The 10374-nt window shown below is 51.4% G+C and overlaps 1 protein-coding gene and 1 long non-coding RNA gene across 4 annotated transcripts in view; both read left to right on the top strand.

Annotated features, from left to right (window-relative positions):
- The first annotated feature begins 363 nt into the window (after nt 1-363).
- LOC121165417 lies at nt 364-1669 on the top strand. Of its 2 annotated transcripts, none has more exons than XR_005885223.1 (3): nt 364-404; nt 700-887; nt 1263-1669. It is a non-coding gene; the product is annotated as an uncharacterized LOC121165417 (long non-coding RNA). The 2 variants fall into 2 exon arrangements; XR_005885222.1 differs by having other exon boundaries at nt 1260-1669.
- A 636-nt stretch (nt 1670-2305) lies between these two features.
- RNF149 (ring finger protein 149) overlaps nt 2306-10374 on the top strand; it is a 31034-nt gene continuing 22965 nt past the window's right edge. The window contains exon 1 of one of the 2 annotated variants that reach the window (XM_040993817.1): nt 2306-2855. In XM_040993817.1, coding sequence (XP_040849751.1) covers nt 2402-2855 — 454 coding nt within the window. In that variant the 5' untranslated portion in view covers nt 2306-2401. The remainder of the gene's footprint in view (nt 2856-10374) is intronic. The other variant, XM_040993818.1, reaches the window with a different exon arrangement.

Raw genomic sequence — 10374 nt, 5'->3', positions numbered from 1 at the left:
CTCGCAGCCCTGCTAGCACAGTCTCTCTATGCCTCTATGCACACACCACACTCTGAAGAACCCAGCCTCAGTCTAACACTCCTCACTCCTCCCAGCTGCCCAGCCCAGACTCTCCCTCTATCAGGACAGTCCAGCTTTAGGACAGCCTCCTCCCTCCCCTTGCCAAGCCTGTTTAAAAATAAACATGGTTGGTGCAATTGCTCAGTGGCAAAATCTTCACCTTGTAAGTGCCTGGATCCCATATGGATGCCAGTTCATGTCCAAGCTGCTCCACTTCCCATTCAGCTCCCTGTTTGTGGCCCAGGAAAGCAGCCGAGGATGGCCCTGCACCCACGTGGGAGACCTGAAGAAGCTCCTGGTTCCTGGCTTTGGATCCGTTCAACTCCAGCCATTGCCGTCATTTGGTGAGTGAACCAGTGGGTGGAGGATCTTTCTCTCTGTCTCGCCTTTTCTTTGTAAATCTAACCTGCCTTTCCAATAAAAATAATAAATCTTTAAAAATAAATAAATAAGCCTGGTGAGACTCTGGTTTCATTCTCTGTCCCATTTTTTTCCTTACAAACTCCTTATTGAAGACTAACTCATCAAATTAAGGGACTGACACATGACACAAGACCAAGGTGTACAAAATCAAGATTCTAGCGGTCACTTCTGCAATTAGCACCCTAATGCTAGACTCTGTTTTGAAACACTTCACAGGAACCCCAGACTTCGCACAAATCAAGCACTAGCCATCTACGCCTAGACCCCGGACAGACTGGAGCCCACCTACCCAACACGTTGAAAAAAAGGATGACTATGCTATTGCTGACCATTCAAGGACCCAACACCACAGTGGACCAGACACCTGCCAAGGAGCTGATCATGCATTGCTCAACTGTCACTTTGTAAGATTCACTATCCTTAATCCCTTAGCTTCCAGGAATTGAGCCTGGCTTTGCGCTTGGCAAGATAAATACTTACTTTGTTGTGCAACCCTGCTGTTAAGAGATTGGCTTGCTGTAAGGCAAGCAAATGAACCCAGGTTTTGTTTGGGGTTCCAGAGCAGGCTGGTGTTCTGCTGGCCGACAGTGATGGAGTTGGTGCACGGAGCTAATAACCTACAGGTGGAGTATTGATGGATGGTCAATAGCCGGAGTTTATTAACAGCATTAGACTTCTTTAAAGGCTGAGGGTCTAGGCGGCCCAGGGAGGAGAGTTTGAGGCATTTACACAGCAACAGCAAGAGGCAGTTTGCTAGTAAATACTTCCTTCCTCAGCAGGTGCCTTCCTCAGGTCTGTTAGTTCCTGTTCCCCTGCTGTGAGAGAAAGTCCTTCTCTTTGATCTGTTCTCTACACCTGAAGACTGGCTTGTTCATTTCCATATCAACTGCTCCAGAGCTTTCTCTGCAGGACTGCAATCAGCCCTGGCTCCACGCTGGCAAGTTTTCCAGATCTTTCCTATAGATCTAATCAGTTGTCCACCTGGTTCTGAGGAGGCGCTTTCTCCTGGATAAGAAGTTGGCTCCGAATTTGCGTGGCAGAACATCTTTCCCTTAGCACCGTGTCAGTGCAGCAAATCACTTCAATGCTATCTAACAATCAAACTTTGTATCCACAATTTTTCATGAACTCTATGTGACGCAGGATTTATTTCCAAGCAATAAATCCTTCCCCTCTTTTCCTTTTACTGAATGACTGGTCTGCAACTTATGTGTTATCTACATTGCAGCGTGATGCAGTTATTTCAAAAATTGCATTTATACAGAAAATATTCAACCTCTCCACCGCCCCCCCCCCAAAGGCTAACACTTGAGAAAAACATAGGACTCTGTCAGTATCACAAGACTGGTAACAAAAGGCATCTTAATAAATATATGGCTTTGAATTTCTTAGGTCAAAAGTACAGTTTTTTAAATGGCGCAGAAAGGTAAAGCCTTTTGTTCTTATCTACAGGGATTATCACAGACTGAATCTAAGACGTTTCAGAGGGTAGAAATTAGAATTTCCCGACAGTGTGTCCACTCTACATTCACCCCTGGAGCCGACTCCGAGGCACCGCAGCTCCACGCCCGGTCACAAGAGCCTTCCCACTTTCTACTTGGTCCATCGCGCCCCATAATCGCACCCCGGAACTCCAGCTGGGATGCTGAGGGGTTCCTCCTGCTCACGTGACCGGCCCCGCTGCGCCTGCGCACAGGACGGCCGGGCCGGGCTGGCGGGCGGGCCCTCGTCGCCCCGCCCACTCCCGGTGCGCGTGCGCCGCGGCTCCGCCCCCGCGCGGCGGCCGGCCTCAGTATCCGCGGGAGCGGCGGCGGAGAACGGCGGTGTCTCCGGGCGTCTTCCAGCCCGCGCCGGCTCGCCCCGGCGGCCCCCCGCCTCCCGGCCCGCGACCCTTCCTCCGCAGCTCGGCGCGGCGGCCATGGCGAGGCCTCGGCGGCGGGAGGCCGGCGTCGGGGCCCGCGGCGCGCTGGCGCTGCTGGTCCTGGCCGTGTGCTCGCCGGGCACCAGGAGCCGGGAGCTCGAGTGGTACTCGGCGGTGGTGCGCACCGAGTACGTGGACCCGCACACGAACCTGACGGTGCGGAGCGTGTCGGAGAGCGGCCGCTTCGGCGACAGCTCGCCCAAGGAGGGCGCGCAGGGCCTGGTGGGCGTCCCGCGCACGCCGGCCGGGGACCTGGAGGGGTGCGCGCCGGACACGCGCTTCGGGCCGGCCGCCGGGGACCGCGGCACCGCGCCCTGGGTGGCCCTGGTGGCGCGCGGGGGCTGCACCTTCAAGGACAAGGTGCTGGTGGCGGCGCGGAGGAACGCCTCAGCCGTGGTGGTGTACAACAAGGAGCTCTACGGGAACCTGACGGCGCCCATGTCCCACGCGGGTGAGCCGGGGCGCGGGCGGCCTGCTCGGCCTCGGGGGACGTGATGACCCGTGCGCGACTCTGAAGGGGTGCTGGGGGTTGGAGAGGCGGTGACTCCCTGGGGTGCCCTTCTGCCTCTCACGTGAAGTGAGAGTTTGGTGGCATCAGGTGCGTCTGAATGTTCTAGATGTTTGAGTCAGAAAACCTGGGTGTTAGCTCTTGCGTCACTTGCTCCCTGGCTCTCCTGCTCGTCTGATTCCTCGAGTCTCCAGCTGTGCATGGTAATGTGGGTGATGCTCGTTCCAGAAGTACTGAGTTGTTGGGTAGCTGGCCCTCCCCGGGCGGGGGTTGACGTCTTCAGGCACGATAGCTTCCAAGTCTCACTGTATGAAGTAGCGTCCTGGTCGCTGAGCCCAGCGTGAGAAAGATGGGTGACGCAGGGCCTCTGGGTGAACTGAATTGTCACATCTTCTGAGCTCACATTCACCTTGGGAAAAGCTCTGTGTTGACTCATCGTGAGCTTCCTCTGTGTGTGTGTGTGTGTGTGTGTGTGTGTGTGTGTGTGTGTGACACATCCTTTTCCTGTCGTGCACTTCTGCTTTGTGTTGTTCCAGTTTGTTGGGTGCCAGTTCAGAACCCTCACGGTGGGATGAGGGCAGAGAAGTGAGGCAGGATTTGGCCTCTTTCGTAGGGTCGTGGTGATGGGAGCCAGTTAGGGCTGTTAATCCAGCAAGATTGGCCACAGATCAAGGGAATGTGTGGCAGGAGTGATCTGAATGAAGGAGGCAGAGGTGTCAGGGACAGTGCTGGGGGGGAGGTGAGAATGAGGGCAGGTGTCTGGTTGCTGGCACTGCTTTCGGCACGGCCATTTGGTGTGGGTTCTTCTGTGGGCACAAGTCCAGCTCGTTCTCATGTTGCGTGCTGTCACTTCTCACGGAGCAGTCCCCCGTGCCTTAGCAGTGTTCCCACGCGCACTAGGAGTTCCATCCAGGAGCTATGCCAGGCTCTGCCGAGACTGGCTCCTTCCGTCAAACAGCAGACTCATCACCTCACAGTTTTCAAATCTACTCCCTTATGAGTTGCTGATTTTGCAGAGAGAGGAAGAGAGATGGGGAGAGAAGGTCTTTGTCTTCTGGTTCACTCCCCAGATAGCAGCAGCAGCCAGAGCTGAGCTAATCTGGGAGCCAGGAGCTTCTTCTAGGTCTTTAGGGGCCCAAGGACTTGGGCCATCCTATGCTGCTTTCCCAGGCCACAAGGAGTGTAGCAGCTGGGACATGAGCCAGCACTCACATGGGATGCTGGCACCGCAGTGCAGAGGACTAACTTGCCGTCCCACTGTGCTGGCCCCTACTGCGTTTTTGGATAAGTACATTAACATCTTTCCAGGCAAGAGTGCTTGTTCTACCCCTGGTCCAGCAACCTTGCTCACTTATGTTATCAACATATGATTTTCCAGACTCAGGAAAATGTACTTTTGAGAGAGAGATGTTCTGTCTGCTGATTCATGATCCAAATGCCTGCATCAGCCAGGGCTGGACAAGGATAAAGCCAGGGTCTCTCCAACAGTGCAGATTCTGCTGCCTGCCAGCAGTCAGAAGTCGAGCTGAAACCCCAGCCAGCCCTCACCTGCGGTGTAGGCATTCACTCGCAAGCTGTGTCTTAACCACTGTCAGACGCTCACCCCACGAAAACGTGGTGATGGTGTGAAATTGTTGTTTCCGTTCTCCACATCATTCTAGACTGTTCAGCATGAGAGCAATTCTGATTGAGAGAAAAACTGAGGGAGAAAAAAAGTTTTTAACTAGTGTGTAAAAATGTCCGCTTGTAGACCTTGTTCTGTGTGCAGTGGCTCTTGGTGCTGGCCCTTTAAGGCTGATACTTGAAATCTAATGAGAAGATAGAGACTCGAAAGAGTGCAAATGACTGGTTGCGGAGAACAGGGCAGTCTGATCATGTTCTGATTATGGTAGACGCTGTGTCTGCTCTGTGGGATGTGTAGCTGCGTTCCAGGCCCCCACTCAGTACAACACCAAAGGACGCCTTCACCTGTGAACATCCACAGTGTCAACAGATACTGCCAGATGTTGGGTTTGGGGGCGGTGAAAAATCATCCAAGATTTGGACCACTGACCTGAAAGAGATGAGTTTGGTGGCATTGTGACAGAGTAAATGGAGGAAACCCCGGAGATGGCATCCAGATAGGACTGTGAGGCCAGTAACTGTAGTGGTGACTTGCCTGTGGCTTGTGGTGTATCTGTGGAGGCAGAGAGAGCAAGTTTCCATCTTCTCTTTAAGTCCCCAAATGCCCGGTATGTGAGGGGCTGGGAGGTTGGGAACAGCTGGGATCTCCATCCAGGTGTGTGACAGGAGCCATTACTGTATCCCCGGGGTCCTTGTTCACAAAAAGCTATAGTCAGGAACCAGAGCTGAGAGTTGAACTCAGATACTTCATTGTGGGATGCAAGCATCTTAACTGCTAGGCTCCCATATCATGATTTCTGTGCAGATGGAATGAAGCAGCCTCGAGAGAAGCCCGCTGTGGCGTGCTTGGTTTCAGGTGATTCTGCTGAGCCTGGAAGGTAGCTCAGAGTTAGGTTTCCTGTAAGAAAGCTACTGGAGGACCAGGTGCAAGTACCAGCAGCTCAAGTCCTTGCCTTGCACGCACTGGGATCCCGTAGGGATGCTGGTTCTAATCCCAGCGGCCCTGCTTCCCATCCAGCTCCTTGCTTGTGACCTGGGAAGACAGTTAAGGATGACACAAAGCCATGGGACTCTACACCCATGTGGGAGACCTGGAGGAGGCTCAGGGCTCTTGGCTTTGGATCGGCTCAGCTCTGGCTGTTGCAGCTGCTTGGGGAGTGAATTGATGGAAGATCTTTGGGGAGTGAATTGATAGAAGATCTTCCTCTCTGTCTCTCTTCCTCTCTGTATATCTGACTTTCCAATAAAAAAAAAAATCTTAAAAAAAAAAAAGGAAAAAACGACTGGAGGCAGAAAAACCTGCTGATTGGTGACCTTGGTGTTCCTGTGTGCCTTGCTGTGACCTGCCTGTAAAAACAAATACTGGTGGGCCCGCCCCAAATTGGAGGGAGAATTTCTATAGGTTTTTCTAAAACCCATTATTCTAGACTCTAGTACAAGTTGTTTTGTTTTTTAGTTTAGATCTGTATTGTCGTGGCTCTAGGAAAGTGACCCTAAGTTAATGTCTGAGAACACTTTAAGGAATGTTGTGCTGATAGCTAAGGTTAGCTCTGCTTACTGAGCTACTTTTGTCGGGCGGCCATGTGGACCAGGTGTGCTGTGTGTAACGGTGCTTGCCCCGGAGGCGCCCGTGGTGCAACGGATGGTCTTGATGCATCTGTCCAGACACCATGAGTTGGCCTTCTGGGAGGACAGGGGTGGCTGTGGGGAGAGGTCATGGCAGACACAAGTTGTGTTGATTTGTGGTGGAGTTTCCCAGGTATCGGCACCTGTCTGGGCAATCCTGGAAATGTCTCCCAAGCCAAGGACTGCTCTCGGCTACCCCTATGGCCACATCTGTGGGACTTTACTAATGTAGATAGCTGTCCGCTTCTTTTTGCACGAAGACAGCTCTTTCAGCCACTCCTGTGTCTGCATGGGCAGGCTGTCTCTTGAATCACCAGCTTGAGGTAAGTCAAAGAAGTGCTTTTTGGGTTGGGATATTTTGCCTTCCCCAGAAGCCTCAGAGGTGGGCACGTGCAGCAGGCATGGCAGAGGTGTAGAAGGAGGTGGCAGTGAATCAGTCAAATCCTTCAAGTGAAAGCTCTCCTACAGGACATTGTTGGTTAGTAGATGGCCCTTCAGCTGAAAATCTCACCTGTCAACATTCACGTTCGTTCCTGGTTGCTTACTGGATGCTCGGGACTTGGAAAGTTCAAAGCTGTGTTTGAGGAAAAGGCCAGAGTTGGGTTGGGGAGAGGAAAGATTATAAAGATGTAGGAACAATCTCTGACTTTATTTTGTGAGTGAATAATAAATGCTTAGTGGGCCTGGCGGCATGGCCTATTGGCTAAAGTCCTCGCCTTGAACACTCCGGGATCCCATGTGGGCGCTGGTTCTAATCCCGGCAGCCCCACTTCCCATCCAGCTCCCTGCTGGTGGCCTGGGAAAGCAGTCAAGGATGGCCCAAAGCTTTGAGACCCTGCACCCGCTGGGAGACCCTGAAGAGGTTCCTGGTTCCCAGCTTCGGATTGGGGCAACACCGGCCGTTGGGGTCACTTGGGGAGTGAATCATCGGACGGAAGATCTTCCTCTCTGTTTCTCCTCCTCTCTGTATATCTGACTTTGTAACAAAAATAATAAATAAATCTTTAAAAATAAATAAATAAATTCTTAGTGATCTGTAATATGGCACTATCTCAAATGATTTTAAAATCCTAGATTTAAATTTAAAATATATTTTGGTTCTGTAGGAAGACAAACACTCCTCACAGCCTACCAGAGGGAGGGCCTAATTAGGATGCTCTCTAGAAAGGCTGTTTAGGACAGGTTAACGTTGATGTGGAGGGGACAGCGTTGTGTAGCAAGTAAATCAAGCTGCTGCAGTGCCGGCATTTTGTGTGGGCACCAGTCCAGGTCCTGGGCACTCCAGCTGGGACCCAGCTACTTCTTGATGCTGCCGTGGAGCACAGCAGGAGATCCCCAAGTGCTTAGACTCCACATAGGAGGCCTGGCTGGAGTTCCAGCCCCAAGCTTCCGCTAGCCCACTCCTAACCATCACATCCAGTTAAGGAGTGAAGCAGCAGATGCTAATATACACCCCACCCTCCCTCTATCTCCTTTTAGATTTTATTGGAAAGGCAGAGTTACAGAAAGGAGGAGACACAGAAAAAGAACATCCGATCATTCACTCACCAAGTGGTCACAACGGCTGAAGCTGAGCCAATCTGGAGTCAGGAGCCTCCTCCAGGTCTCCCACGCGGGTGCAGGGTCCCAAGGCTTTGGGCTGTCCTTGGCTGCTTTCCCAGGCCACAGGCAGGGAGCTGAATGGGAAGTGGGGCTGCCGGGACACAAACCAGTGTCCATATGGGATCCTGGTGGTTGCAAGGTGAGGATTTAGCCACTGAGCTATCACTCCAGGTCCCCTACCTTTCAAATAAATAATTAAATTAAATGTTTCAGATCAGTGAGAAAGGTGTGCATAGCGTGCAGTAGTGTACAGGACGTTCCTGGTGGAGAAAAGAGCAGTTGCCAAAGCTTGAGGCTCTTGAAATAAAGCCGTGCGCTGGGAAAACTGCGAGAGTTCTCAGTAAGCCTGCTGAATAGTATATTCAAGAAATCCAGGATAGTTTTGAGCAAGCCAGATTACTCAGAATCTAATTTAAAATCCCAAAATGCCAAAAAGAGTTGTATTTATTGGCCAACTATAAAAACAGCTGTTTTTCATAATAGCTTCAGACTTCAAAGACAGTTCCGTTGGCTCTCCTGTGCTAATGCCCTGCTTCGAAGTCTGTAATTCTGATGTGGGTTATTTCAGTGTAGGACTAGAAGGTCCCTCAGATGGGTCGATCCGTGCAGAAATCCTCTGGGCACTGCGTGGTGTCAAGGCTATAAAGCCAGTAGGTAGGAACAGGTGGAACTTGGCCTGCTGAGAGAGGCCCATGGACGCCTTCCAGCAGCTGTGCAGGAGGGCCCAGCTCTAAGAGGGTTATTATTAGCGTGAGTAGAGGAGGTCAGGCCAGGAAACCTGCAGTTGAACCTGAGCTGAGTTGTGAAGATCCACCCAAGGACTCGCGAGGGGAGGGGGAAAGTGGACACAACAGTGATCTGACACAAAGAAAGCCTGAGAGTTTATGGGGTTTTCTTGCTGAGTCTGAATGAGTTCTCTAGAACAGAAATCCAATCCAGCACTTTACGTATTTCACTAGTGCCCATCTCCTTCAACAGAATGTTGAAATCCCCTTTAATTAGTTTCCTTGTGAGGAAATGTCAATGTCACAGTATTTGGAGTTTTGGGCCAAGTCAGAAATGTGCACCTTTTGTAGTTGTTTTGTTTTTGACAAGGTGATAAGAGGAACACAGTTGTGTTACGGTCAGTGTGGTTTGCTATGTTTTAGTGTCTGTTGTTCAACAAGCAGGTTTTTGGTCATCAATGATGGGCAGAGACATTGAGCTTAGTAAAAAACAAAACGAAAAAAACCACTGCCCTTGAGCAGCACCGCACCCAGTGGGGAGAGGTGCGGTTCCGCTCTTTGTTGTGCAGGAGGGACTTTCCTTCAGTGGAGCAGCATTGAGCCCCAGGGAAGATAACAGTTCTACAGGCTTTCTCTCTCCCAGTCCTGCCGCCTGAGGAGAAAGTCCATGAGACTTCAGGGGCTTGCGTCAAGCCAGCTGCAGAGCCAGCATCCCATTCGGGCACTGCTTTGAGGCCCAGCTGTTCCACTTCCAGTTTGGGGAAGCAGCAGAGGATGGCCCCCAAGTCTTTGGGTCCTGGCACCCACATGAGAGCCTTCAAAAGAACCTCCTGGCCTTGGTCATGGCATACAGCATGCCAAGCCTCTGCCTGTGGTGCCAGCTTCCCGTGTGCCTCCACTTCCCATTCAGCTCCACACCAGTGGCTTGGGAGGGCAGCAGAAGAGGGCTGAAGTCCTTGGGCCCTTGCACCCACAGCAAGCTCCTGGCTTCAAACTGGTTCAGCTCTGGCCGTTGTGGCCGTTTGGGGAGTGAATATGTAGAGGGTCTCTGTCTCCTTCCGTCTCTGTAACTACCTTTCAAGTAACAATAAATCTTAAAAAAAAAGGAGGTGGGGGGAACAGATTTAAGCCCAGGCCTAAATGGAAGAGAGGACAGGAAATGTTATCTGGGAGGTGGGTCTCAGACCTTAGAACCTGGTTTTTCAGGTGGTCTGTGATGTTTGGGCAACCCACTTAAGGATGCGAGCTCTCCACATGGCCCCTGTCTGCTTCAAGGGACAGAAACATTATGAAAGTGGCTCACATTGTGTTATCCCATTATGACACAGAAAATGCTGCATCTGTATCAGAAATGCTCTCCCATAATCAGCATCAAAGCAGTTTTATTTGCCATGGCAACGCTTTTCGCTGAAATAGGAACATGAAGGTTCATGGGGCTTTTCTTGCCTAGTTAGGACATCCTTGAAAGTTTCCGCACGTGGAGGTTTAGTGGAAGACTTTGAGTGAGAGTACTGTGTGATTGTTACAGGTGGTATAACCGACACAATGGTGTATGCTTTCCTGGAGATGGGAGTGCCCTCCTGCCACGGCTTCCCCGGGGATGGCACAGGCACCTGGGAGCACTATGCAGGCTGCGCCCTGGCCCTGGTGTGGCTCAGGCTTGGCTCCCACATGAGTGGCCTTCTGGTGTTTCAGTAACTGAATCCCGTGGCTAAGACCCACAGTAGATCAGCTACAGGTGAAATTTCTTTGCTGCCATAAAATAGTATTAGGATGTGGTTTCAGGGTCACTTTAGGAAGCATTCTTTATTTTCATTTTAAAGCTCTCTGAGTAAATAATGTGTGTATGATACACAATTTTTCCTATGCCAAGTACACTCTCTGCA

This window comes from Ochotona curzoniae, unplaced genomic scaffold (assembly GCF_017591425.1).
Source record: "Ochotona curzoniae isolate NIBS_2020 unplaced genomic scaffold, NIBS_Ocur_1.0 contig_883, whole genome shotgun sequence".
In the NCBI taxonomy this organism is placed as follows: domain Eukaryota; kingdom Metazoa; phylum Chordata; class Mammalia; order Lagomorpha; family Ochotonidae; genus Ochotona; species Ochotona curzoniae.
This window is presented reverse-complemented; position numbering and strand designations above follow the sequence as displayed.